This window comes from Penicillium soppii (genome assembly GCF_028829465.1).
Source record: "Penicillium soppii strain IBT 18220 chromosome Unknown utg000004l, whole genome shotgun sequence".
Lineage (NCBI taxonomy): Eukaryota > Fungi > Ascomycota > Eurotiomycetes > Eurotiales > Aspergillaceae > Penicillium > Penicillium soppii.
This window is the reverse complement of record NW_026643234.1, coordinates 5,111,791-5,139,021: the sequence shown is the minus strand read 5'-3', so window position 1 is coordinate 5,139,021 and position 27,231 is coordinate 5,111,791. Positions and strand designations below refer to the sequence as shown.

At 49.1% G+C, this 27,231-nt stretch overlaps 10 protein-coding genes across 10 annotated transcripts; 4 read left to right on the top strand and 6 right to left on the bottom strand.

Annotated features, from left to right (window-relative positions):
* Positions 1–355: 355 nt before the first annotated feature.
* N7529_005378 (putative MATH and UCH domain protein) lies at positions 356–4,160 on the top strand (the record flags this gene model as incomplete). The annotated part of the gene is made up of 4 exons (XM_057240905.1): positions 356–629; positions 688–2,769; positions 2,829–3,525; positions 3,584–4,160. 4 exons carry the CDS (start codon positions 356–358, stop codon positions 4,158–4,160), a joined length of 3,630 nt encoding a protein of 1,209 aa, XP_057100200.1.
* Positions 4,161–4,550: 390 nt separating this feature from the next.
* N7529_005377 (rRNA (cytosine-C5-)-methyltransferase NOP2) lies at positions 4,551–6,722 on the bottom strand (the record flags this gene model as incomplete). Its single annotated transcript, XM_057240904.1, has 1 exon — positions 4,551–6,722. One exon carries the CDS (start codon positions 6,720–6,722, stop codon positions 4,551–4,553), a length of 2,172 nt encoding a protein of 723 aa, XP_057100199.1.
* Positions 6,723–7,007: 285 nt separating this feature from the next.
* N7529_005376 (uncharacterized protein) lies at positions 7,008–7,775 on the top strand (the record flags this gene model as incomplete). Its single annotated transcript, XM_057240903.1, has 2 exons — positions 7,008–7,118; positions 7,194–7,775. 2 exons carry the CDS (start codon positions 7,008–7,010, stop codon positions 7,773–7,775), a joined length of 693 nt encoding a protein of 230 aa, XP_057100198.1.
* Positions 7,776–8,468: 693 nt separating this feature from the next.
* Positions 8,469–11,105, bottom strand: N7529_005375 (cell differentiation and development protein Fsr1; the record flags this gene model as incomplete). The annotated part of the gene is made up of 4 exons (XM_057240902.1): positions 8,469–8,728; positions 8,788–10,608; positions 10,672–10,950; positions 11,006–11,105. 4 exons carry the CDS (start codon positions 11,103–11,105, stop codon positions 8,469–8,471), a joined length of 2,460 nt encoding a protein of 819 aa, XP_057100197.1.
* Positions 11,106–12,007: 902 nt separating this feature from the next.
* N7529_005374 (uncharacterized protein) lies at positions 12,008–14,989 on the bottom strand (the record flags this gene model as incomplete). The annotated part of the gene is made up of 3 exons (XM_057240901.1): positions 12,008–12,046; positions 12,121–14,386; positions 14,442–14,989. 3 exons carry the CDS (start codon positions 14,987–14,989, stop codon positions 12,008–12,010), a joined length of 2,853 nt encoding a protein of 950 aa, XP_057100196.1.
* A 1,033-nt stretch (positions 14,990–16,022) lies between these two features.
* Positions 16,023–17,039, bottom strand: N7529_005373 (uncharacterized protein; the record flags this gene model as incomplete). The annotated part of the gene is made up of 1 exon (XM_057240900.1): positions 16,023–17,039. The coding sequence occupies one exon, from the start codon at positions 17,037–17,039 to the stop codon at positions 16,023–16,025; it is 1,017 nt and encodes a 338-aa protein (XP_057100195.1).
* An 837-nt stretch (positions 17,040–17,876) lies between these two features.
* N7529_005372 (DUF1479 domain-containing protein) lies at positions 17,877–19,358 on the bottom strand (the record flags this gene model as incomplete). The annotated part of the gene is made up of 2 exons (XM_057240899.1): positions 17,877–19,043; positions 19,098–19,358. 2 exons carry the CDS (start codon positions 19,356–19,358, stop codon positions 17,877–17,879), a joined length of 1,428 nt encoding a protein of 475 aa, XP_057100194.1.
* Positions 19,359–20,347: 989 nt separating this feature from the next.
* N7529_005371 (uncharacterized protein) lies at positions 20,348–21,418 on the top strand (the record flags this gene model as incomplete). Its single annotated transcript, XM_057240898.1, has 3 exons — positions 20,348–20,408; positions 20,460–20,701; positions 20,759–21,418. The coding sequence occupies 3 exons, from the start codon at positions 20,348–20,350 to the stop codon at positions 21,416–21,418; spliced, it is 963 nt and encodes a 320-aa protein (XP_057100193.1).
* A 385-nt stretch (positions 21,419–21,803) lies between these two features.
* On the top strand, positions 21,804–23,404 carry N7529_005370 (uncharacterized protein; the record flags this gene model as incomplete). The annotated part of the gene is made up of 3 exons (XM_057240897.1): positions 21,804–22,288; positions 22,340–22,568; positions 22,619–23,404. The coding sequence occupies 3 exons, from the start codon at positions 21,804–21,806 to the stop codon at positions 23,402–23,404; spliced, it is 1,500 nt and encodes a 499-aa protein (XP_057100192.1).
* Positions 23,405–24,125: 721 nt separating this feature from the next.
* Positions 24,126–25,076, bottom strand: N7529_005369 (Bax inhibitor-1 family protein; the record flags this gene model as incomplete). The annotated part of the gene is made up of 3 exons (XM_057240896.1): positions 24,126–24,723; positions 24,800–24,870; positions 24,933–25,076. 3 exons carry the CDS (start codon positions 25,074–25,076, stop codon positions 24,126–24,128), a joined length of 813 nt encoding a protein of 270 aa, XP_057100191.1.
* Between the last annotated feature and the right edge of the window lie 2,155 nt (positions 25,077–27,231).

The window sequence follows — 27,231 nt, the reverse complement described above, 5'->3', positions numbered from 1 at the left end:
CCCGGACTCTTTATTTTTTGGGCTTATCTTCATTCTTTTTTTCCTTTTTGGAACTTCTTCTCTTCTCATCTCTTCATCCCTTGTTATATTCTGTTTCTTCATTCCTTTCCATTCTCTACTTCCTTCTTCCCTCTCTTCGCCCATTTTTTGACCTATTCTTCTCTCTTTGTATATTCTCAATTCCTCTCCACTTCTCCCACCTTATCCGATAAGCCCTTATCAGTCGCTATATATATATACATCGGGCAACGGAGCATCAAAACTCATTTCGCTCGCTTCGAGTTATATATTGTTTGCATTTCTATTTATTCATTGAACGCATTATCGTGAAGGATTGGGGATTGTCCAATTGATCATGGACCCCGTACCCAATGTGGAAGACCCACAGTCATCGGTTGAAACTGAAAGTACTGTGAGCAATGTGAATATTCCAGATACTTCACCTACAGAGACCGAACACACTCAAATCTCCGAGCCCTCACCTCCGACAACTCAATCTACACCAATTCCACCTGCGGAAGAGGTTGAACACGCATACTGGGCCGAGTACGAGGAGGATACAACCACTCCAGATGAGGATGAGATGAAAGAGATCGACGGAGGCGATTCAGATTATAGTGCCTGTGACCGTATGTTCCATTTACCCAGAATGTGAAGTTACCTCAAGTTGATCGAATTTTGTGACAGACAAGTATTGGGAAACCAATTTCTTCCGGGATTTGGGCGATCCCGAGTACGTTCCAACCGAAAAGGCCCGTCTAACATGGACCTTCAAGGGTGTACGAGGTACCCCGGAAAACCCCAATCGAAACAAAGTCATTCGATCCCCTGCAGCATTCGTTGGTGGCTATTGGTGGCGGATTAAGTTTTACCCTCGGGGCAATAATGTCAACGCACTGAGTGTATATCTGGAGTGTTCTACCACCATGCCTTCCCCAGATGAGAGTCTCCCCGAGATGGAATTCTCCATCCGCCGGGGTGCTGCCGATTCTGCACTTGATGACACCACCCCAGAAGTAGAATTGAAATCCGGGGCCACGGACGATTCGGTAGCATGGCTTGAGGGCTACAAGTCTCAGTACCTGGCAGCCAGGGATGCCGCCCGGTCAGTTGACAGTGAAACTGCCAGTTCGTGGCGTGTGCCTGCACAGGTCGGCGTCATTGTATACAATCCAGAGGAACCACGCACAGGATGGATGCAGTCATCCTGTCATCAATTCAACCCACATAACTTGGACTGGGGGTGGACTTATTTCCACGGCCCATGGGACCATATTCACACTCGTCGACGAGGTCAGCACCGTGCTCTTCTGAACAACGATACGCTTTCCTTTGATGCGTACATCCGGGTGGTGAATGATCCCACCAAATCTCTTTGGTGGCATCCAAGTGATTCCGAACCTACTTGGGACAGCATGGCCTTGACTGGCTATCGACCTCTGGGAGATTCAATCATCAACCACAGCCCAGAGGTGGCTGGGCTAGCCTCGTGGTTGCACATCGCTCCATTCTGCAAAATTATCCAAGGTGTTGATGTGCTTGAACATCTCACCAATGCCGACACCAGGCCCAAGCCTTTGTGTGATTCCCTTCAAAGGTTGTTGTGGCAGCTGCGCCGCCAGACACTTTCCCAAAGCTATGTGGATACCGATGGAGTGACTACAGCTTTGCGGAATTTGCACGAGTTTTCAAGTGATGTGTCTGAATTCTGGGAGAGGCTGCGCCGCACCTTAGAGCTGGAGCTTGCGGGTACGGAATTTGGAAAGCAACTCGCCCAATTGTTCGACAGTCCGATCGTCAACGCACCATCAGCTGACGGTGAAACTATTGTGAACATGTTGCCTACAGAGTTCAACTCGCGCCTATATATGCCAATCGATCAAGCCAAATCCACCTCAGAGGCTGTCAGCGGCTATCTGGATGCTAAGCCTGGCCGTTGGTCGCTCCCACCACTACTGCACATTGAGTTCGGCCGTCATACATTGGACAAGGCCAAACGTTGGCAACTTCGATACGACAAAGTTGCTCTGGACGAGGAGCTAGATCTGACACCGTGGGTGGTTGACGGTCAGGGTAGCAAGTATGTTCTGTATGGATACATTGTTCACCGTGGCCGCCGTACCTCAGGCAAGTTCTTTAGTATTCTTCGGCCAGCAGGCCCGGGTACCACATGGCTCGCTTTTGATGACGGCAGCGATAACCGCGTGGAGTGCTTGACTCAGAAAACAGCCATGGGCCCTCATCTTGGTCTAGATTCTTCACAGAAAGTGGATCACAAGAAGGGACACGACGTACCCGTTGTGGCAATGTATGTCCGCGGCGATATGGTTTCTAATATTTTGCCTGGTTCTCAGGGTCCGTGGGAAGTCCCCGAGGCTTTGAAAGAGTACTACGAAACAGGCGTCTACCACGCCTGTGACAAGTCTACAGATGATGTCCAGGTTGAGGTTTATTCGCTTCCCCAATATGACCAATTGACCAGCCTATTCGACTCCAACGAGCTCATGGCTCAAGCCAAAGCGTCAGATAGTGTTATGCACATGTCTTTGCCGCGCACAACACGCCTGGCCGAGCTACGCAAAAAGATCGCTGTGTGGAAGTCCTCAAGCTCCGAGTCAATCAGTCCCGAGCGAGTTCGTTTCTGGCAGATTGGCAACTCATTCGCACAGTCTGCTTCATCACTCTCACTTGACCGCACAACCGATTTAAATGTCCCCTTGGATCCATCTTTGAACATAATTCGATTCTGGATGGAAGTTATCTCTGAAGGTAAGTCCCTCTAGTGTTAACTTATTTTATGCAATTATCTGACCAGACTTTTTCTATAGAAGATGCTGTGTTCTTTGCCATCCCGGATCCTCCTGCGCCCATTTCTTTGGAGGATAAACCTGATGATCATCTGGTTGGCACCTCGGGATATGAAGCCTTGGAGAATGCATCTTCATCCGTGGTAGAAGGCGATGCTATTGCTAGTTCATCGGAAAGCACCCCTCCAGGCGACGTTGGTCTTCCAGACACATCAAGCCTAGTCATTGATGACAGATCGCTACCTCCATTGGCCGCAATATCTTCAGAGAATGATGCTTTCAATACTGAGACCGAGGAGAATGAAGCGAATTCACCTCCCAACGCCCCTCATGATTCACAAGACTCAGCATCAACAGAGGCCACGAGCTCTGCGCCTCTTCCTTCTGAGAGTGGGTTATCCACGCCAGAAGCTGTTCCTCAGGCCCCTGTTGAGCCCAGAGTAAAGCTGCCTGTTGGTCACGCGTATTACTTCATTCAAATGTTCGACGCGGATAGCCAAGTCCTACGCACTGTGGGTTCATTTTTCTCCAAGCTTGACGCCAACGTCAAAGCTTCGATTCGACGCCATTTGAATCGACCCATACGACAAGATTTTCTAATGTGGAAGCGAGTCGATGGCACCACTGTTACCACAGTGTCACCAGCTGATAGCTTCGACGATGTTGTGGCTCCACACGGAGCGTGCTTCATCGTCGGAGACAAGTTGACCAAGGACAAGTAGGCACACACAGAAAAAGTCCATCAAATAAGTCATTAAAGCTAATGTAACACACAGGCGTTCTCAGCTTGCATCTTTGGGATTATTAACTCACCCCGACCGTCTGGTCCAGTACCTATGGGCCAATTCTCGCGGCCATCCAGTCCAAGGCTTCACCGGCACCAAAATCATGGAAGCCACATTCACCAACGACTACTACAGTGGCGATTTCATGAAGGGTCACTACCACGGTAGAGGTACACACATCTCCAGCACGGGAATGGTCTACGAAGGCGACTTCGTCTTCGGCCGACGTCACGGTCAAGGCAAACTAGTCTATCCTACGGGCGACTCATACGACGGCGATTGGATCGAAGATGTATGCCACGGGCAAGGAACATATATCGAGAAAACCACAGGCAACAAGTACGTTGGTGGATTCAAGGATGGCAAACGTCATGGCAAGGGAATCAGCTACTGGGAGGTAGCCGATGCAGAGTTGGATCTATGTCAGATATGCTACACGGAAGAGATGGATGCCGTGTTCGCCGAATGTGGTCATCTCTGCTCTTGTGTGACGTGTGCTAATCTTGTAAACCTTTGTCCGATGTGTCGAAAAGAGGTCAAGAAGGTCATCAAGGTTTATCGGGCATAGATCTCTTTTATTTTTTGTTTTTTTTCTCTTTACATTGATGAGATTGAAGAAACTTACATTCATTGTTATTAGCGCATGGGATTTTTGTTGTTTTTTGAATGATGCGTTCGATTCTCATTTTTGGTTACATCACCGCTTGGTGGACATAGATCGTTGATAGAAATACATTTAGTACAATCACATATTGCTATTTTACTCTCGCTCTTGCTTTTTAGCTTCTATTTGGAATTGCAGGGTCTGGTTTTTTAAATTTTTTTTGAAACACAGTTTGATCTTGATTGAACAAAAGGTATATCCAATGCGCCGGGCCCCGGACCTAATACATGATGCTTTTAAATTGCCCGAAGAAATATACACAAACAAAAAGAAATAGATGATCAGGTGAATTGATCATTTGCTGGCCTTCTTGGCCTTCTCCTTCTTCTCGCCCTTAGCCTTGGGCTTCTTCTCATCCTTGTCCGCGGTCACGGGCTTCTTATCTTCCTTACCCTTGGTGACGGTCTTCTTCTCACCCTTGGGCTCATTAGTGGACTTCTTGGAAGCAACAGTCTTGGTCTCTTCTTCCTTGCTGGGCGCCTCTATCTTGCTAGTCTTCTGCGATGCCTCGGCCTCAGCCTTGGTCCTCTTGGGCTTGTTCAAAACACCCTTAGGGTTAAGACCCTTGCGACGCAGACGGTTGCGCTCGGCACGAGCAATGCGCTCAGCGTCCTGGGGATCCTCAAACGAGCTGAAGGCACCACCCTCGAAGTCGGCAGCGTGTCCATTCTCATCAACAATGGGAGTCTTGTCAATAGACTCATCATCTGAGGATGCTGCGGAAGCGCTACGGGACTTCTTGCGGCCAGATGAACGGGATTCAGTGTCGTCTGTCTTGGCAGCCGGTGTTACGGCAACCTTCTTGAGCTTGCAGACGTAGAAGCCGTCGACATTCTCGCGGTGAGGGAAGTAGCGGCGGGTAAGTGCCATCTTGGGGTCGAAAGTCTTGCCCATGTAGCTAAGGAAACCGGGGCTACCGAAACCACCGAGACCGGTGTCCACGATCTTGACGTTGGGACGCTTGCGCAGCACATACTGCACAACAGCCTCGTTCTCCTCGACTGTCACACTGCAAGTAGAGTAGACAACATATCCACCAGTTTTGGAAGCGTGATCGACTGAATCAATAGCGGCCAACAGAAGCTGACGCTGCATGTGGGGAATGGCGAGGAAATCGCGCTCGTTCTTGGAGGTCTTGACACCGGGATCTTTCGAGATAACACCGGTACCGGTGCAAGGAGCATCGAGCAGAACACGATCGAAACCACCCATAGCCTTGGGGAAAGCAGTGCGAGCATCCATGTTGGTCACAATAGTGTTCTTACAGCCGAGACGGTGAATGTTACCAATCAAACCCTTAGCACGGGGCTTGCTGGCATCGTTTGCGATAACACAACCAGTGTTGCGCATCAAAGCAGACATGTATGTTGTCTTACCACCGGGGGCGGAGGCCATATCGAGGACACGCTCATTAGGCTGGGGAGCGAGAGCCATAACGGGGAGGAACGAGGAAGCGGCCTGGAGAATGTAGTGACCAGCCAGGTACTCAGGAGTAGCACCCAGAGGCACAGGGGACTCGAAGACCTGCAGACCGACCTTGGACCACTTGCCAACGGGTTCGAGGACAACACCACGATTGATCAGGGCCTGAGCGAGGGATCGACGGTTGGTTCTCAGAGTGTTGGTACGGATGACGACGGGGCGAGGGGTCTCGTTAGCTTCGAAGAAGGCAAAGGCCTCCATGGGGGTGAACAGGTTGAACAGCTTCTCGGCGAGGAATCGAGTGTAGCCGTAGTAAGTGCAGATATCGTCGAGCAGGAGATCGACGTAGTCGGTACGCGACTTTCCAGCCACGCCGAGGGTCTTGAGATCACCCAGAATTCGGATAGTGTCTGTGATGCGCTGGCGGAGGAGCTGCAGATCAGGTGCGAGACCCTGCTGTTGGTCGGCGAACACATCGGGTGCAGCGATGTTGGTCTGCATTTGAGCCTCCTGCAATTCCTGCGCGGCATCTTCGTCCTCTTCCTGTTGCTCAGCGTCCAATTTCCGTGACAGACCCTCGATGTTGGCGGCGGTCAATCTCTCTTCGGCATCGGAGTCCTCATCGTCAGAGAACATGGCTCCACGGGCGTGACCACCTTCCTCATCAGAGTCGACAACCGAATCATCATCCTCCAGGTCTGAAAGTCCCTCCATTGAGCCATCGCTGACTCCATCGAGATCACCGAACTCATCATCTTCCATATCCTCGTCGTCGTCTGACATAGGCACTGGTACAGCCTTCTTTGTAACCTTCTTCTCGGCCTTCACGGGGGCCTTGGCAGGTTTAGCAGGGGTTCCATTGGCCTTCTTCTTCTTGGGGGCAGCCTCCTCGGCATCGGATCTCCGACGCTTCGTTGTGGCAGTCTTCGAGGGCGCCTCTGCGCTGCCGCTGCCGGCCTTGCGCTTCTTCAGGGTGGTAATCTTTGACTCATCGAGCGGGGCGGGAATGCCCTGCTTTGTTCCCATACGACGACCGACACCCATTGTGAAAAATTGTTATGGAGACTTTTAAGATGTTTGTCTGAGAGCTGCGATTTCTTCCCGTTCTTTTTTTTTTCTCTTCGGGCGGTGGTTGGCGGCAAAACAGAAACAACCTAAGGCGGTGTAAATGGGCACTTGTGCCTGATTGAGCAGGTGTTTATCTTGATATCAGGATCGAGATCCGCCCGCCAACTCCAAACATCCACTCTCCAACAGCTCCATTTTACTGTCTTTCTCTCCCAATTTGTTATCTATCCGACTTGAGGACATCATACTATTCATCCTATCATGTCCGAATTGACATTCACGAAATCATTCTTGTCCACACTGGACTCACGGCCGATCAAGCTTCGCGCCGATCATGTCTTCGACCCAGAGCAAGTGGGACTTCGAGTTCCTGTGAGTTTGAAAAAGAATATCGTAATCAAGCATAAATACGACGGCCATGTACTAATATTTCATCCGGCATGAAAGTACACTCTTCCCCGCCTCTCAGCCCCGCATCCCCCAATGCCTAAGAAGGTCAAGTCAGCACATGCGCCTGGCTCATCCAAATCAATCACTGTCCGTGTCAAGTCTGCTCGGAACCCTGTTCTGGACTTCGTCATTTCCAACGCACCCCTCTCGACCACCTCAGTCCAAGATATTCGGGATGCCGTGCGAGCTCGCGTCACCGATGCGCAGGGAGGCCAGGTTCCACTTGAGAAGATCAAGATCCTGTACAAGCGGAAGCCAGTATCGGGAACCGGGAAGACGCTTGCCGAAGTTCTAGCAGATGAGCCCGCGATTCTGGCGGGTGGAAAAGAGGTTGAGATCGGTGTTATGATTATTGGTGGTGCCCAGGCAATTGAATCTTCTGTGGCCCAGCCGGAAGCAGCAGAGAAGCGGGATGAATCTCCACCAAAGGCTGCCGTAGGACCGAGTGGTGAAGAAGTGCTGCGGACAGACGCTTTCTGGGATGATTTGCAGGGCTACCTGGAACAGCGATTGAAAGATGGTGATGAAGCAAAGCGTTTGAGATCCGTATTTAATGATGCGTGGAAGGCTGCGAAATAGTGACATAGCCGCATAACATCGCAAGTCTAAAATAATAACAATATTGAATGATACCTCCGTGTGCTAGTTTTGTTTTCACTAGGCGTAGTATTACGCGAGAGCCTATGGTCTCGTGCTTTACTACTTGTAGTCTAAGTAATATGCCGCTCGGCGGAAAAAATAAATTGTATTGTTGTACATCAACATGAACCATCAGCATCCAAGGGACAAACCAGGCGTACCGAGGCTGAAGGAAATAACATCCACACCGGAGGATCTACCCACAAAAGTCGCATCATATGAACGCCTATTAGGCAGTGTTACTTGAGGCTCAAAAAAAAATCCATAATCAGAACTAGTAGAACGACATCAGACAAGAAAAGTTCCAGTTCAAAAGAAATTGAACATGTAGCGAAACAGTCGAAAAGACAAAACACCCACGCATGCCAGGGAATCTTTCTCAAACGGCATGTTATCAGAGAAGTAAAAAGTACACATGTTGAAGAGGGAAAAGGAAAATCACGTAAGAAGAGTATGATATGCCAGGCAGCTTGATAGAACACCATTGTAAATGCTCGAAAGAACTGGTCCGGCCAATCGCTCATCCGGTTCATGGGATCATACAAAAAGCAAAGAGGCAGAGCCAACGCGAAGAAAAGCACACACAGGTATAACACAGTAAGAATCATACATGGGTTTCATCTCGTCGTTCAATCATCGGGAGAAGACCTTAACAACACCGTCCCCGCCGCCGCCAACAACCCAGCGGCCATCACGGCTCCATACCACAGCACACACACCTTCGCCGCGCATCAATCGGTGACTGGTCAACTCTTGGGTACAGCTGCGTTTCTCGAGGTTCCAGAATCGCAAGCTTGCATCGTGGCCGGCTGATACAAGCTCACGTCCGTCGGGGGATAATGACAATGAGGCTATGGCAGCGGGGTGTGCGAGCATGGTGTACGTACATTGTCCTGGATTGAAAGTCAGCGTAATGAAGAGGGATTGATATTGAAGGATGAATGATACATACCACTATTGGCATCGAAGAAGCGAATGTATCGGTCCTCATAGCCACTGATGATGACGCCCTCCACGTTACTCGACCCAGTGGCTCCATGAACAACCTCCTCTTCGGTGGTTGCGCGGTTGGGATCCAGATTGGCTGTCCCATCAAACCCAAGCGTGGTGGCAACAACAGAGTTCACTCCAGTGGATGGCGTGCCATCATAGGTCTCAAGACTGGCCATGCCAGCGATTTCCTCACCAGTTCGGGTGTCATAGACAAAGATAGATGCATCAGAGTAGGAAACGACGAAATTGACGCCTGCAAGAGATAACGGGCTAATGCATGTTGGTGAAGGAGAATCGGTGCGAACGATGTGGTGGATAAGGGTGTAGTTGAAGGGCGTAGTTGTGGCCACACTAGGCTGTGGAGAAGATGGGAAGTTGGACCCAGAGGATATTGAGTTCGCTCGCCGGCTTCCGCCTTGACGACGCGATCCACCGGGGGGTGAGGCGACTTGAGGAGGGGCGCTGACAGCCCAGATTAAGATACGGCCGTCTGCTGCTCCAGAGGCCAGAAGAATACGATCCGATCCACCGTAGTGGCTGCTATTGTCGCCGAAAACAGAACCCACAGTACCTGGAAGCACACAAAGTCCCCAAACTGCATCTGTATGTCCGTCCAAAGTAGCCTTCGGATCAACACGCCCACGTTCCCATACGCGGACGCTAGAATCTTGGCCACCTGAGAACACCCACCCATCACCCAACACACGTCCGCCATTGGAAATGTTCTGAGAGGGCGAACAGGCAGCCAAAGAGGTCACGGCACCTTCATGTCCGCGGTGAGTAAAGTAGCTCGTGATGTCCAAATCGTTGCTAGAACCGGGCCCGTGGGGTCCAAAACCACCATAAGTAGCTGGGATGATCCATCGCTTGATAGTCCCATCGTCACTGCAAGTACAAATCTCGGGCTCTGACGGGCTTCCGCCACCAGTGAAGATAACAGACCGAATCACGTCCAAATGACCACGCAGGGCAAACCTGACTTTGAAATTGGTATCTTGCTGTTGAGTCAAAGCCGAGGCTCCTTCCCGGGAATCAATTGCACCATCGCTCTTGCGTCTTGATCCGGAGCTCTTCCTTCGATGTGGAAGAGATCCACCCTTAGCCGACGACTCGGAGCGTACAAAATTGGCATTCGGGAACGCATCAGTATCCGGGCGATGAGGCGGAATGGGGTCCGAAATTTGTTCCTGCTCTGCTGGCTCGTCAAAATTCCACCCATCCACATCCTCCGTTTTCTCCACAGTTGGGTTCTGCGGGTTGAGATCTTCTTTAACTGCCTGATTCCCCTGGTATGTCTGGTTTTGTCGATCATCGACTAAGCCCTGGTCGTATTGTTGATTCCTATTATCCATTACCGTGACGGGCGCTTTCTGTGACTCAAGCGAGCGTCGGTCCATCGCATCCCGAGGAGGATACTGATTGTGGGCTCGAGCCATATCATTGGCGGCCGAGTAGTGGTTTGCAACAGGCTGGTGGTTCTGCAACGCCATTTCGCGCGCCATAGCCTGGTTTGCCTTCTGACGTTGCTGCTGGAGGTAAGCCTCCTCCAAGTTTTGTTGAGACAGCTGTGAATTGCCATAGAGATGGCCTGAGATTTCGGAGTCGTTGAGTTCGGGTGGAGGGTGAGAGGCAGGTATGACATGATAGGAAATCTCGTGAGAGGCCTTGGTCAGGAATCCGCGAACCTTCTCTCGGCCGTCGTCAAGATGACCATCCCGGTGGGTTTCGTTGTCGGGGTCCTGTTCATTTTCGGAGTCCGTGCTCGGTTTGGAACGTTGCGCTGGTAGACAAGTTAGTTAGTACAACGAAATCGCATTTGCGAATACAATTGAGAGTCAAATACCTTTCAGGAAGTTGATACTGTCACGCGCGACCTCCTTAGGGTCATTGATATCCTCAATAACTTCATTGTTGGAGAGCTTCTTGACCTTCTCCCTTTCCCGTTTGAGTGCAGTCTCCATTAGCCTCACATGCTTTCCGAGAGACTCGTGTAGACGCTTGCTTGTACGAAGGTCGCCCTCCAATCGGCCAATGCGGGACTTCATCTCGGCACGTTCGATCTCCCATGCGTTGCGGTCGCGCTCATGGCGGTGCCATTCGGTCTGTAGGAAGCGCATCACGCCTGGGTACAATCGTTGATCAGCTTCATTTAATAGATCGCCGATAGTTACACTCACCTTGCAGCGTGTATTCCGTGCCCTGCGGACCGTTTGACCCATCCATGGCGCCGGACATTCCTCCGATCCCAGCCATGGCAGACGGAGATTGCCAAGACATGAACACCTTGGACAAGTCGAGGCTCGGAGGGTTAAAAGAGTGAAAATGTCGGATGTGAAGCTCGGAGTCGCTTAGGGTATGAGCTTGGGTTTCTCCTGACCCCGGTAAATCGTATCCGCCGTAAGCGATCCAAGTCCCCTTCGACAACCACGTTCCACGCTATTTCAGCCTGTGGGCGAGGTGCTCCTGAGGATAGGGATCAGAGGAGAGGCGCAAAGTCAAGCAATGATTTGAGGAAAGTTTGAAGATGCAAGTGCCTTCATTTCTCTTTGTTATGAGGGTCATTTGGCCTCGGGGTGCTCACCGCCTTCTGAATGTAGAAAGATTCTGGGTATGCGCTGGAGAGTGGAGATGAAGGTAAGAATTGGGAGATTCGGATAAATTGAAGACAATCCCAACAATAAAGGCTAACAAAGGGAAACTGTTTGTAACAACGAATTGTGATAATAGGAGGCAGTCCGCAAAAGACCGAGTAAGGTCGAAGTCAAGAATATAATTTCGGTGCCTCGTATTTAAGGCAGAACATCTCAAAAATACATCATAGACACAGGTACAGAGTGCATATGTACATATTGTACATAGTTGACTAGTTATCAGTCGCATATAACCTTCAATGCTCCCTTTAGGATCGATTGCCTATAAAAATTTTGTGGATAATATATTTAAAATGCTCGTGGGCCTCCGTACTCGGTTGAGTTACTCTTAGCATGAAAGTTAGTTATAGTATCGTCTGTTAGACAGATAACCTACCAGCAGTTGACTAATCAGTGAATCCCTTAGTGACCTACAAGTTAAAAATGATATGTAAGTGGCATTTAACACGATACAGAGAATGGTTCAATCAACAGGTATGTATTACAAACTAAAGCACATGCTGAGAATAGGATATGAGCCATAAAGATCTATGCCTTCCACAAGGCATTAACTTGCTTTCTCCGAGTCTAAATATAAAAAAAACATTAGCAAATGCACTCAAAATCGTCTTTTCATAAACAGAAATGGGCCTCAAACATACCATCGGAGCCAAAATGGCGACACCCACTCCCAGTGCCACCACGGTGAGAACAAGTTGGAGCTTGGAGAAACTCTTGCCAAGAATATCGAATGCCTGACTAGGAGTTGCTCGAGTGCCATAGATATCGCTTCCATAGGCGAAAATAAGGCTGGTGCTTTCCAACAAAGTAGAACGGGACAGAACCTCCTTGATGCCAGCGACGTCACGAGAATGTGAGAGGTACCATTTTCCATCAAATTCAAGGAAAGGCGCGTAGCGGAACAAGCCTTCTTCAGCCTCGGCGGCAGTAGGGTCGCGATCAACGGGGCGACGGGGATCAAGGACAGGGCGAGGGATGCCGATGATGGAGTTAGAGGACGGGAGAGTACAGAGAAGTTGACGGGTGGTGATGCCTTGGCGAGTTTGCGTGACGGCCATCTGGGAGATAGGTTCGGGGATCATAAATGCTTGGGAGACGACATGGGGCAATGGAAGGGTGTCAACGCTGGAGTAGTTGCTGGCAGCATCGAGGGTGCCTCGGTCATTGGGCAATGGCGACTCATAGAGCTCCGAGATAATCAATTGGTAGCCCTTGGCGGAGGACTCATCGGCGGCAACGTCGCCCCAGAATGAGTAGGCGAACCAGTTCTCGGATATCACAGAGGTTATGGGCTGCGTAGAATCCACACCAGCTTGTGTGGTTGCATGCAGCACCTTGCCGGAGACTCCGTCCAAAAGATAGAAGCTGGCAGTGTTCGTCTTTTTGTTCACAGCGGTTACCAGAGCGAGGTTGGGGTTAAGGTATTTGTACAAAACCGAGCGATTTCCAAGAACTTTACCGATGGAGGCAACGGGATCATGCGCAGGGCGAGCGGTAGCTTCAACCACCTTTTCTCCATTGGGAGGCACAAACTCCCAAACGGGCGACTCGGTGTCTTTGGTGGTCCAACCAAGCACTCGACCATCCACGCTGGTTGTAACCAAGAATCCATCTTCGTTTGCGAGTGCAGTGACCGGGGCGCCGTCTGCACCGACACCGACGGTGGCCAGCGAGCTGCTATCATGAGCCTCAAACACAGCAAGAGAGTGAATTTTGTTGCTGGTTGGCTTAGTGCGCGTAACGACCTCTCCAGTTGAGACGTCCAAAGTCACGGAGCTTCCATCGCTGGGATAGATAGTCACGACTCCGGCAGAACTCAAGATCGCCTTGACATCCCACTGCGTAGTATCCGCGACCTTGACGCTCCACAAAACAGCACCGTGGTTGCCTGTGTCCAAAGCGTGGACTCGGCCATTCTTGGTGGCAACAATAACTGGTTTGGCGACTCCAAAGCTGTTCAAGTTGGACACCTCATCAGTTAGAATACTGCTCAGGATACGCTTGGGCAGATCCTTCAGCCAATCAGGCAGATGCTGCAAGTCGCGAACATGGCGCTTCACACGGTGCAGGTAAGCGCCGTACAAGGTTTCGTGGCCCTCGACCTCCAACTCATGGGCCAGGTCCTCCTGGGCGTCAGTCTCCGCCCAAGTGGCAGCGACAGCGTCGATTAGACCTTCATGTCGGGTCCACTCGATTTGGCCATTGCGGATGAGCTGCCAATCTCCGTGCTCTCGGAGAAGCGCCGATCTGACAGCCCAGGATTTTCCTTTGGCGACGACCTCAGACACCGAGTGCAAGGCAATCTCAGAAGAAGGAGTCTGCAAGTTCCAACGTCCCAGAACTCCGTGGGAGGCGGAGGATATGACGATGGCTTCCGATTCTGTAACTCGAGTGAAATAGACATTAGCGTCAATCACGCTGGTCGCAAATACTGAATGTCCGGGCAAGTAGGGCAACCGATAGGCATTGGTGACCTTAGAGGATTTCAAATCCACGTGATAGACCTCAGCCCAGGCACCAACATCGGTTGCATAGTGAACCAAGAAATGGGGCAAACATTTAAGCTTGGTCGGGGCGTTGATGGTAATTTGTTGGATATCCAAGCCGGAGGTATTTTCAATGGCGATAGTGTTGACCTCCTTGGTGCCGATAACATTGATCTTCAAGTTCTTTTGCGATTTGTCTGTCCAAGCGATGATGGGGGAAGCAGAATTGGCGCCTACATAGAGGATGGACTCGGGTATAGCCACGTCGGTCTCGGAATTCAAGACTAGTTGACGAATTTGTTGACCAGTCAATGGATCCAACACAGTAACCTTGATCTTGTTGCCCTTCAGCATAGCCGACTGGAGTGAAATGTAGAAGACTTCCGTGGAGGAGGATGACACTTGGAAAGGAACATCACCGCTGCGAAAGAGAGCATTAGCTTTGTGACAACAGTTCGTTCAACCGTAGAACTAACCTAGTATCCTTGTGTTCCCATAGAGTCTTTCCAGTGCTACCATCCAGCCGTCTGACTAGTCCAGTACCCTTGTTAGCAACGACTGCGATGGTATCTCTTACCCCGGAAGTCGCGGTAGCGTCCTCAAGCTCCAATAGCTCAAGATCTGCGACCACGCCCTCGGGGAACCGTTTTTCCCATCCCAACTTGCCATCCTGGGCACTCCAAGATGAGATATAGCTGCCTGCTGCACCAACAAGGGCATCGTTGCCATCCAATCCGCGCAAGAGACCCGCCCCGCGGGCAGGAGAATCCGTCGACCGCGAGAGGTTCTGGCGCCATACCAGCGCACCATCCCGGGGGTTCACAGCACCCACGAGTAGCTTGTCTGATAATGTATATAGGAGAGAGGCATTTGAATTTGATGATGGCTTAAGGAAGAAGGTCGAGTCTGGCGAGGGGGTACCGAGGAGAGCGTGATGGAAGTCAACGTGGTTGACTTCATCCGAGTAAATGGCCGCCGCGGGCGATAGGCACGCGGCGAAGAGGAGCGCTGCCTGAAGCCGCATTATTATCACTCTTATTGAAGCATTGAAGGTCGAGTTGGTGGAGGAGCGATGGCGTGGACTCATTGTCAATACGAACTTAGCGGAATCCGGGCGGTGATAAGCCTCATCCACTTCCACAAAGTAAAGCTATGTGTTCGTACTTCTACATCCACCAACCTTTTTCGAAAGTAGATATCGGGCCAAGAATTGGCTCAATTAATTTGGACATTTAGATTCATCCAATCTATCTTCTTCTGGCATATCGCTTTTGAGATGACTACTGAAGCATCGTGTTTCCCTACTACATTCCTAGGTGCAACAGCCAAATTAAATCCTATGTGCTATACGTAAATCATTGATCTGACTACATATATACGTAGGTACAGGGGTGTCATCTGTATCCATTCACTTCAATTCATATGATATTGCAATGTGTTAACTTGAAACGTGGCAAAAGGTCCATATCATCAGCACACTATATGTATAGATAGATAGATCCGTGGCCTTGGAATATATAATATCATTGAAAATCGAACTGCATTTCGGTATCATTGCAACCTTCACCTATCAGAATCCATTGACTGTTTCCATCTTGTTCATTGAGATCGTTGCTTATCTACTTGTTTTACATTACCTCAATGCGAATCGTGCCCTTCGAAAACATTTGCCGGGACTCGGTACATCAACATTTCCTAGAATATGGCCATGGAGCGTGGATGAGAAACCATTTATATATATTGTTGGCGCATATACCATTGACTGCTGACTGACAAGAGCTCTAGAGGCACCTAGCCAAGATGCCGATTACTGAAATAGACCAAAGCTGCAAATGTCGGATTCGATGTGCCTAAATTTGTAGGTTTTCAAGGTTCATATGATATATGCGTAGGTACTTGTTGACCTCTGACTGTGTACTCAACAGGCTTGTAAAAGACAGCACATAAACCGACATTCTTGTTATATGTGTCCACAAAATTACATCCAAACGAGATAGAATTGACTCAGTAGTCATTGGAGTTGGAGCCATGGCCCTTGTTGAGAAGATCTAAATGATTTACTTGTTAGCATTGTGTATTTGAACATTGCAGTGCGATTGAGAATACGAACCTCCAGCCTTGTCCAAGATCTTCTTGCCCAGACCACCACTGGAAGAGTTGCTATCATTGTTGCTGCTACCATAGCTATCCTGGTTGCGGCTAGAGCTCGACTTGTTGCCACTTCCGTAGCTGTCGTTGTTGTTGCCGCTACTGTAGCTATCGTTGTTGCTGCTGCCGTAGCTGTCGTTGTTGCTGCTGCCGTAGCTATCCTGGTCGCGGCCATAGCTAGATTTGTTGCCACTACCATAGCTGTCGGTGTTGTTGCTGCTACCGTAGCTGTCGGTGTTGTTGTTGCTGCTGCCATAGCTATCCTGGTCACGACCAGAGCTCGACTTGCTGCCACTTCCGTAGCTATCGTTGTTGCTGCTGCCGTAGCTATCCTTATTGCCACTTCCGTAGCTGTCGGTGTTGTTGTTGCTGCTGCCATAGCTATCCTTGTTGCTGCTACCGTAGCTGTCGGTGTTGTTGTTGCTGCTGCCATAGCTATCCTTGTTGCTGCTACCGTAGCTGTCGGTATTGTTGTTGCTGCTGCCATAGCTATCCTTGTTGCTGCTACCGTAGCTGTCAGTGTTGTTGTTGCTGCTGCCATAGCTATCCTGGTCACGACCAGAGCTCGACTTATTGCCGCTACCGTAGCTATCGTTGTTGCTGCTGCCGTAGCTATCCTTATTGCCACTTCCGTAGCTGTCGGTGTTGTTGCTGCTGCCATAGCTATCCTTGTTGCTGCTACCGTAGCTGTCAGTGTTGTTGTTGCTGCTGCCGTAGCTATCTTGATCACGGCCGGAGCTCGACCTATTGTCACTGCCATAGGTGTTGTCATTGCGGCTACCGTAGTTGTCGTTGTTGCTGCCGTAGCTATCTTGGTTACGACGAGAGCTGTTGTTGCCGCTTCCATAGCTATCGTTTCCACCAAAGCCGGAGCTCTGGTTTCCACTGCCGTAGTTATCAGACTCGGACTCGTTGCGGTAAGACATGATGGATGGTATATAGAATTGTATGTAGGATATTGGAAGAAGACAAGGAAGATTGATGTGAAGTACAAAACCAGAAACAGAGCGGCCTATTTATAATTATTCAAATTGAAGAGAACAGGATCTCCCCCTCCAAACCCCTCATATGACAACATCCAAACGACACTAGTAGCCAATGATTAGAGCATGGAGAAGGTAGCATGAACGGCTAGCATAGGAGCTCACTAGACATTTGCTTATTTGTTCGCTAGTGATTGCCCTCGTGGGACAATGAGCCACATTTCCGCTGCCCCGGGGCCTCGTTGGTCCATGACCCTTAACCTTTCTGATTAGGATCAGATTTTTTTTCTCTTGCAAATGAAGCTAAGCCGAATCACGCCATGAGAACTGCTTTTTCATTCGCCCGTCGATCCAGTCTTGCCCTGTTAAGGATTGAGTTTGTATTGCCCCTCTTTCATATGCGAATGTTGATATCCGTTGTAGGTCATGTCGTCTCCTTCGACCTTACATGGCTGGCCATACCTGTTCCATGTTTATGTTGGAAACACCAGAGTTGTGTGTACCTGATTTGCAACCGGATTGATCGAATGCGGGGCAAGACAAAGAGCTGAATTGGAGCTCATTTTTAGGAAATGCGAGTCAATTCGATGCGCCAATAATAATTGCGGATCTTGCAGCTTCCGGACCCGGGATCTAGATCGTGAACTATTGATTTCCATTAATTACCACCGAGAGGTCAAAATGATGAGATAATGTGTATAATGCAATTTTGCCCCTTTCCCAGTAATGCAGGTAATGTACAGGTTGAAAAAAAAAATATCAAAAAATCATGAGCTGAGCTTACACCCCGAAGCAAGCCTTGTTAGCCGACCGAATAGCTTCTTTTTCACCCTCGCTCATGCCATCGGTGATCTCCCAGGGTGTGTTACCCATACCCATAGCACGCTGACCTTCCGGGCTCAGCGAAGACCAATCCATAGCACCCTTGAATCCCGATTCACCTGGCCCACCCGCACCGGGGAAATCCCAAGGGGGCGAACCGCTCTCCGCAGCTTGGCGCTGTTTGATAAGGTAGTTGACGTTCATGTCGCACAGCGGGGTAGCAGGAATGTACAGGACACTGGAGTCCTGTTTACCGCGGTGTTCCTTATCCACAGAATGCAGAGCATCACAGTGCCACGCGACAAAGTCACCAGGAGCAACTTCCGGCACCGAGACCATCGTCGTCTCAAGGTCAAGATGCGGGTGTGTAACAGGATTGTACTCTTGACAAGCGCCAGGTACGGAACCTGGGAAGCTGGCGTCCAAGAGAGGTTTTGACCCCTCAGTCTCGAAGAAGGGGCGCAGGATGGTGTACGCCGTGCTATGGTTGATCATAGGACAAACGTGCAGGGAGCCTTCACCGGGTTTTGTGTGGGACATAGAGAGCCAAGCCTGGAAAAAGCGCAACATAGAACAGGCTCCAGCGCCATTGTAGAGATCCATGTTGGCTGTCAAGCGGTGTCGTGCATCCCATGCATCGTATTGCTCCCATTTACCCTCCAGGATTTTAGTGTAGACTCGGGCGTACTCGGGATCCTCCCAGCGCTCCAGAGAACCGCCATCAACGTGGGGACCAAGAGTGAACTTTGAATCACCGGGATCGCGAATACGCAAGCGGTCTCCGTAGGTAAGTGGGTGTGAAGTTGAGATCTTGCTGTTGGGGTCTGATGAATGCCACAACTGCTGCATGAAGCGCTGGGTGGTAAGCATGTTCTCGTGGCCACGGGCTTCTGCCTGTGATGGAGTCCAGTAGAGTTCATATACAGCTGGAGAATCAGCCGGGAAAGCCTTCACGCGCTCCTTGTTGGCGGCCACATAGTCGCGGATCCGCTGCTTGTATTCTAGGGCTTGGTCTTGGTTGATCACATTGCGTACAACCACACTGCCACGATGACGGATCTCCTTTAAAGCCGCTTCGGAGACCTTACCAGATACCACATCGGAATACTCAATTGAGGGAATGATCTATTTGCGGGTTAATACGTTGCTTCAGGGTGTATCAATTTCCGAATCACATACATCGCTACCTAGAGCTTTGATCTTTTGTACTTCTTGATCCAAGCTAGGGAGCAGTCGCTCCCAGCTCCTTGTCAAGGCATCTTTGTTCTTCTCAAAGATGGAAGCCTTCAATTCCTGAAACCGAGCAGGAAGAGGTTCAGGCTTATAGTCAGGTCTCAAGCTGGGAAAGACCGATGAGATATCGCCAGCGGCCTTGGTTGTTTGGGCCGAGGTAGATGCTGCCCGGATAGCAGATTTTGAAAGAAACTTTGACATGGACATGATTGGAATGAGCCTAGAGTTGTGTCAATTTACTTTGCGGGGATCAGCAGCGGTTATATATGTGAATTCGTGGGGAAAGCGTACATGCAGAGGCGGAAACTTTCCCCAAATAGTAGTCGAGCCGCAGTCGGAAAAGGATGATATGCCAAGGAATTACTATATTAGGAGGTCTATCCGACTGCTCTCATGACATCACGATACATATTCAATGCATCAAAGTACAATTTTGTATAATTTCATCATCAAATGCATACAATGTGGAATTTGAAGAAGTTTATTTTCGCCCCAATCTCGGCAACACGGCAAGCTTATAATTTGGATCTGAAGAAAATCTACTGCATAAGTAAAAGCTAAGTTGGAGACTGCACAATGTACGCACCAGATGCGGTATACAAGGCGAGACTATGCTTTGAAAGGTATGGACGTACGCTTCTAACCGGATGATTACATACCCATGTATAACGCAGACAGATGAGACATGAAGCGCATGATTCCACTACCTTCTTGAAGGGCGATTGTACTCTATACCCAATTAATTGTCCACATCAATATCTTTACCGAAGAGGCAAGCGTACCGAGCCCTAGCCTAGCATCCTACTAGATCTGGGTTGGCATCTATATACTATTGTAACTAGTAGCTGCACGTTGTAATCCATACAAATTGCCACCAAAAATACCCATTGGAGGATAGGCACTGCAGGCAAGAGAATATGCATGCAAAGGAAATATGACATTCCTCAATAGACACATCTAGACTCATCAAATGTATACAAACATGCAGAATACAATTCTCGGGCATCTCGCCGGCCTCGGTCCACTTACCTCTCGCCCGGACGGTCAAATGTCCAAATTTACCCCGCGAGCTCTATAAACGGCTATTGTACGCGCTGCAAATGTTCCATGTGGTCCACAGTCTGCATAAAAGAGCGTAGAACCCCTTCCAGGGTCAAGTCTGTGCGACCGCTTGTTAAAACAGTGATATCTTCATTATGGCCCTTTCAATCAACTCCATCCAAGGCAAATCTGCTATAGTAACTGGAGCTGGCTCTGGTAGGCCCCCCCCCCCCCACTGCATAGCAGTCCACATACTCACAATTTCAGGCATCAACCTCTGTTTCGCTAAATTGCTGGTGGAAAATGGATGCAACGTATTGATCGCTGACCTAGCCTTGCGTCCTGAGGCGCAAGTGCTGGCTGATAAGCACAAGACTGGTCCTGCGCGAATCGTATTTCAAGAGACCAACGTGGTTGACTGGGCTCAGCTTGAGCGGATGTTCGAAGTTGCAGAGAAGGAGTTTGGTGAGATCGATATTGTGTGCCCGGGCGCTGGAATCTACGAACCGGTAAGAGTATTAAAACAGCGAAACTACACATTATTCTAACTCCATTTGCGATTACAGCACTGGTCCAACTTTTGGCGTCCTCCTCACTCAACTGAGAGCAGGGATTCACCCTCTGGCGGTCGATATGCTTTGATTGACATTAATATTACGCATCCGATTCGCACTTCGCAGCTGGCTATTGCATACTTCTTGAAGAACCGTACCAGCGGTCGACGCAAGCACCTCCTCCACATTTCCAGTATCGCTGGCCAAATTACAAATCTCACAGCGCCAATCTATAACGCTACGAAGCATGCCATCAACGGTCTGGTTCGGTCGCTGGGCGCCCTCGATCAGAAGCTTGGCATCCGAGTCACAGCCGTAGCTCCTGGTGTGATCAAAACACCGCTTTGGACCGATCATCCCGAGAAACTCAAACTAATTGATGATACCACCGATGTGTGGGTAACTCCGGAAGAAGTGGCAGAAGTGATGTTGGCGCTTGTTCGACAGGAAGAAGTGAGCGAAATCATTGGAGACCGGTCGGGTCGGGGTCCATTGTACAAGGTGTCTGGAGGTACGATTCTGGAATGTTCAAAGACAGTACGGGCTGTGAATCAATTCAATGATTCAGGCCCTGGGAATCGGCCTGGGAATACAGCCTCCGTGCATCGAACCGCAGAGGAAGAGAGTTATCAACAGATGACGCAGAAGGGTTGGGGTTTGCCCAAGTTGTAGTCATAGATTTGTCACGCCATATGCATGAGAATTGGAGAATATGCAATAACAATAGCACAATTGTTGTAATGGATTGTAATTAATATTCCGTAAAGTGATTCCATTAAACGAATAGAGAGAAAGGGAAAATTCTAGGCAACAAGGGTCTCAAGTCTTCGGGGAAGAGCCGGTCATGTGCTAATCGATAAGAGACCTTTTTCCCTCTACTCCTCTCTTGTCTCTAGTCTCTACCTTTCTCTCGCTCTCGCTCTCCCTCTTTCAATCTTAACCAATTCTTTCTTTTTTAATTTCTTCCTAATTCCCCGGCCCCTCCGCTGGTAGCGGTCGCTATGTGTTGTGCGCCCATTACATTCGACCGATAAGAGCGATTTGCAAGATAAATCAAATGGACGAGGCGACTATCGGGGTTGGTCCATCTGGACAACATGGACGAAGGCGTACCGGGCGAAAACGAGCTGGAGACGTCGTGGGTGAAGCAAGCTGGACCAGTAGCGTGATCAACTTGGTGAATACCATTATCGGCGCTGGCGTGCTTGCGATGCCCCTAGCCATTTCGCACATGGGAATCGCCCTTGGCGTTTGCGTGGTCTTATGGTCTGGAATGACCGCAGGATTCGGTCTCTATCTACAATCACTATGCGCACAATACCTCGATCGAGGGAGTGCTTCCTTCTTTGCGCTATCGCAGTTGACATACCCCAACGCAGCTGTCGTTTTTGACGGTGCAATTGCGATCAAATGTTTCGGAGTCGGCGTGAGCTATCTCATTATCATAGGAGATCTCATGCCTGGGGTAGTACAGGGATTTGTCGGCAGCGAGCCAGGATATGACTTTCTGGTGGACCGTCACTTTTGGGTTACAGCTTTCATGTGAGTCGATTGAAATGTACAGATTGAAAGGAACCTGCTGACCATTTCAAGGTTGATCGTGATACCTCTTTCCTACCTTCGCCGATTAGACTCTTTGAAATATACTAGTATTGCGGCTTTGGTCTCCATGGCCTATTTGGTTGTCTTGGTCGTGTATCATTTTATTCAGGGAGATACAATGGAAGACCGAGGCCCCATTCGCGTGGGTCATTGGGCTGGCCCAATTCCAACTCTCAGCAGTCTACCAGTGATTGTATTTGCATTTACTTGCCATCAAAACGTATGTTTGGGACCTGTCACAACTCTGCCCCCACCTAACAACAATATCAGATGTTCTCCATTCTCAACGAAATTGCCAACAACAGCCACTTCCGCACCACTGCTGTGGTCTTTGCGAGCACAGGTAGCGCTGCTGCAACCTATATTCTCGTTGCCATCACTGGATATTTATCCTTTGGCAACAAAGTCGGCGGAAATATCGTCGGCATGTATCCACCTGGACTTTACGCGACCATTGGACGCGCCGCAATTGTCATGCTTGTGGTCTTCTCCTACCCGCTCCAATGCCACCCATGCCGGGCATCAGTCGACGCTGTCCTGAAATGGCGTCCCAGACCTCAACCAAGCGGCACGGAAAGCTCCCCCCACCGCCACCCGCTTTTGGGCCCACGCGGTAATCGCACACCAGAGCCAATGAGCGACCTTCGCTTCTCCGTCATCACGACTACCATCCTGATCCTCAGTTACCTTGTTGCCATGACCGTGTCATCCCTCGAAGCTGTTCTGGCCTACGTTGGTAGCACCGGCAGCACGAGCATCAGCTTCATTCTCCCTGGCTTATTTTACTACAAGATCTCTTCCCCAGATTCGCCAACCCACCGTGGTCTATTGAAAGAGGATGACGAGGTCGATGACGATCTTTCAGATGAAGACAACGGAGATGATGGCGAGGGCTCCCTCGCCCGTTCTTTAACTGAAAGCGGCCTCCTGCTCCGCGGTAACCGCCACTGGCGCAAAGCCATCCTGCGCCGCCTGAGTCTTGCATTAGCTATTTACGGCCTTCTCGTGATGGTAGTGTGTCTGATTACGAATACCTTCTTCAAAGCCTCGCATTAAAAGGCGTTTTCTCTCCCTACACGGCACTCTTATTACTTTCTTTTGTGCGCCTGAGTGTGATCTTATTTGATCTCTGAGCCTGTCATATATTATGAAGGACCCACTCCTTTCTTTTGCCTGTACATCAGGTATATCTCACTGTGCATATTTCTTGCTATTTTCGCATGACTCTAGACTTTTGCTGTGGTGTTTTCATCCTATCGGGTGTTGCATCATACGGCTTAGACTGCGCTTCATTTGGGCTTATTCTTGGGAGTTTGGAGGATTGTGAATATTGTATTTATTTGATTCGGTTGCTAAATTCTATACTGGTTGTATTTGTCAAGTATGATCTCCATTTCTTCAAAGTTCGCATTTGAATAATTCCAGTTGAGGTTTACCCCTGAATAAAACCATGAATCAACTACGAGATGTAAGTCGCCCTAGGTTTCATGTATTATCCCGTATACTGTAGAAATGGCTTTTGGTAATCATCCGTGAATACAACACAACAGTAATATTGGAAGAGTTCGAAAGTTTAAGCACAAGGAAAGTGTACAATAACTGTGGATACAGGCCGGTGATGGGGGATTAAGAACTTTGAATATGAATCCAGATCTGAAGAGCACCAAAGCACAACAGCACGTTTGTCCAGCAACCACCTCCTGCCTAAGAAGTTCCCGTGATATTCAGCGAGGGAAAATGTTCCTTTCATGCCTTGGCAGCTTTGATTAACATCCATTTAGTTATTGTTGTTGGCACCGTTCAAGATGCGCAGAATGGACATAAAGAGGTTGAGCACATCGAGATACAGCGAGATGGAAGCGGCGATCTCCTCCTCGACGTGATAGTGTCGCATAACAAGTTGCGTATCAACGAGAATATACCCTGAGAATATCAGCGCACCAAGCACACCGTAAATGATTTCAACAGTGCTGCCAAATGGAATGAACATAGTCACAAATCCGAAGAGGACCATGAACCACAACGCGCCGAACAGGTATGGCATCCAGTCGGTGAAGTCATATTTGGTCTGGCACGCGAAGAGGGTCAAAGCGACGAAGATTCCGAGCGTCAGGACTAGCGCTTGCACAACAACTTTGGTCTCATAGAAGGATGTCGCCACACTGATCGAGTACGCCTCAAGAATAGTGAAGCCGGATAGGAAAAGCAGATTGGCGGGGTAAGACTTGCGCTTCCAGAAAGTCGCAAGCATGAAGCCAAGTGCACCGAACACGGATATTATCATCACCACCGGGTGACCTTGGATCCATTTGCGATATGGTTCGTTGAAGAAAGAGATGGAGCTCATAATAGTGGTGAGGAGGAGCTGGGCCGTTCTAGCGATGGAGTGTTAGCTGAAGGTCCCAATTTCTGCGCATCTTGATGCGGTTTAGTTGTCCGGGATTCACGTACAGAATTGAATAAACCTTGCGAACGAATTGCATCCTAATGTCAATAGTGCCTTCGGCGACGGTACCTCCGAACTATACGATCTTGTCAGTATTCATTATTGCACTTAGGCCAACAGGGACATAATGATACATACCTTGAAGTCATCTGGCAGATTGTCGCCTTCACTGCGAGGTGCTGGCTCCGCTGTAGCCTGATATGAAGGAGGGGCCTGGGAGAAGGACGAGTCCTCAAATGAGTCCCGCTGAGGTGCGGGCTCGTATCTGGCGTTAGCAGCCATGTTAATACTGGATATTAGTGAAGTATCTGCTTCGGGCTGTACTTGAAGAATGAACGATGATGAAAGAGAGATGAGAGTGAAGCCTGGATCGCTGTGATGTGATCGGTCACGTGTGATAAGCAAATATCCGGGGGCTTATATAATGAAATATCCACTGCCCGATTGGGAAGTATATGCTTCTCAATCGAAGCCGTGGAGTTCTTTCAACTGAAGAATGTCAAAATTATGAAGGGACTAAGTGCTTTAACCTGAGGCCAAGACTTTTCTGTTTGTTTGTGCGTCTTTTGGCTTTCGTCTACCATATATATCCCGGTTTTAAGGCTGTGAGCTTCTGAGCTTTTCAATTCATGATCTATTTCCATGGTTCAGTCCCACGGCCTTTCCTCTACTGTATTGAATGGTAAAGTTATACGAAAAAGCCGAATACGCAGGCAAACCTTAAGTCCCTCGGATCCTATGGCGGGGTATCACTGGCTTTTGACCAAAACCTCAGATCACCAGTCGATTTAACACATAGCAGACAAGGGCCGTCACCGGCGCCAGCTACCCAATAGTGGGTTTGCAGGTTGTGGGTTTCTACGAGATGCCTCGCACTCGAGTGATTTCATCGCGTTATCAGCTGCAGGAAGAGTACCCACCAGGAAGAAACATCGCTCATCCATGAACAGGGCAAGGAGTGACCGCTAATGACCCCAGTTATCAGCGCGTGGAGACGTTGTGGAGTAGAGCTCGCCAACACGGCTGGATACTCGTCTCCTCCATACGTACCCCATGGGGAGACACGGAGAAATACTGAACGCCCTGCTCTTTGCGACTCAAGCTTAAGAAAATGTCATTATGTTGTATAATTTCCGCGCTATAATGGAGGCGAGCAAACAAATAGACAGATCACCGAGGAAGTTCTACGGGACAAGTTCCGGGATTTGATGCTATCAATTGTATCAATCATGTTCATTTTTGTTATGACATAGGAATCGATCATCTATATCGATGCAGATTACACGAAACCTGAATTGGATCCAAGCTACGTCAGTTTTATATATTTTTGCTGAACTTTTTCCCTCGCAAGATATCGGCAGGCATGCATCCGGTTCGCGGTAAGGGCTTCCCGAGCGGCAGGTCTCTCCGTTAATTTTTCACGCGAACATCATTGCATTCGGCATCGGTTTTCTTTTTTTAAGTACTAGTTAAGTCGTCAATTCATATAGTTGTAACGAAAACCAGCTTTTTTGGTATTCAAAACTATGACTGCACTCTATAGAGCATTAGGAACAAAGCTCGGGAGATAGGAAACACTAGAAGATTGGTGATCAAATAAGGTTAATGAATGACATATGCAAGGGCAACTCGACGTTGACTCGAATTTAGATTCTACAGAAAGGAAGGAATTATCTACGAACATGATCCGCTACGAAGCTCAAAGACAATAGCGGGAATTATCTAGGCAGGATACCGAGGCGGGGGGTAGCGCAGCATATTACCATTGCGCTAATATATTCAGTCAAGTACTAAAAGATAAGTTTCGACAGTCACGTAGTAGTACCGTCCTTTTTAACACATGGATAGGCTTGCTGTACTCTATGCTTTGTTTCCGACATCAGTTTCCTCTCTCTTACCGGGTTAAATCTTTGTTTCATATTTTCAGGTACAAAGAGACACTTTCGCTCTTGTTTATCGTCCTTCTACGGAAGTTTCCCGCCCCTTTAGATAAAAAACTATATCATTTGCTCAAGAAGACAGATAAATCAATGTATTCGGATTCAAGTAACATCAGGAAGTGCCACCAAATTCCTCAAATGTCCACAACCAACGAGAATGCATTTTAAGCGCCCATGTTTGTTGAGGTGAGCATAGAAAGATGCGCTCAAGCACCTTCTACCGATCGATCATGCATATGGCTGATTCAACTGCATAACATGTTGGGACTTACACTTCCTCGGCAAGGGGGCCTGCATCAGTCTGACTATCGTGGACAATAGTTAGAATATCTACAGTTATCCAGATCCTATAACTCGTCGTACAGCGGACTAACAAGAAGTTCGCCAAAATAGGTTGATGTAACTCGAAGAGTTGCCTGTCCATCATAATCTTAGCAACATTACGCTGCCCCTGTGCCATTCCCAGTCCATCCGAACGAATAGTAGCGAAGAGCTAA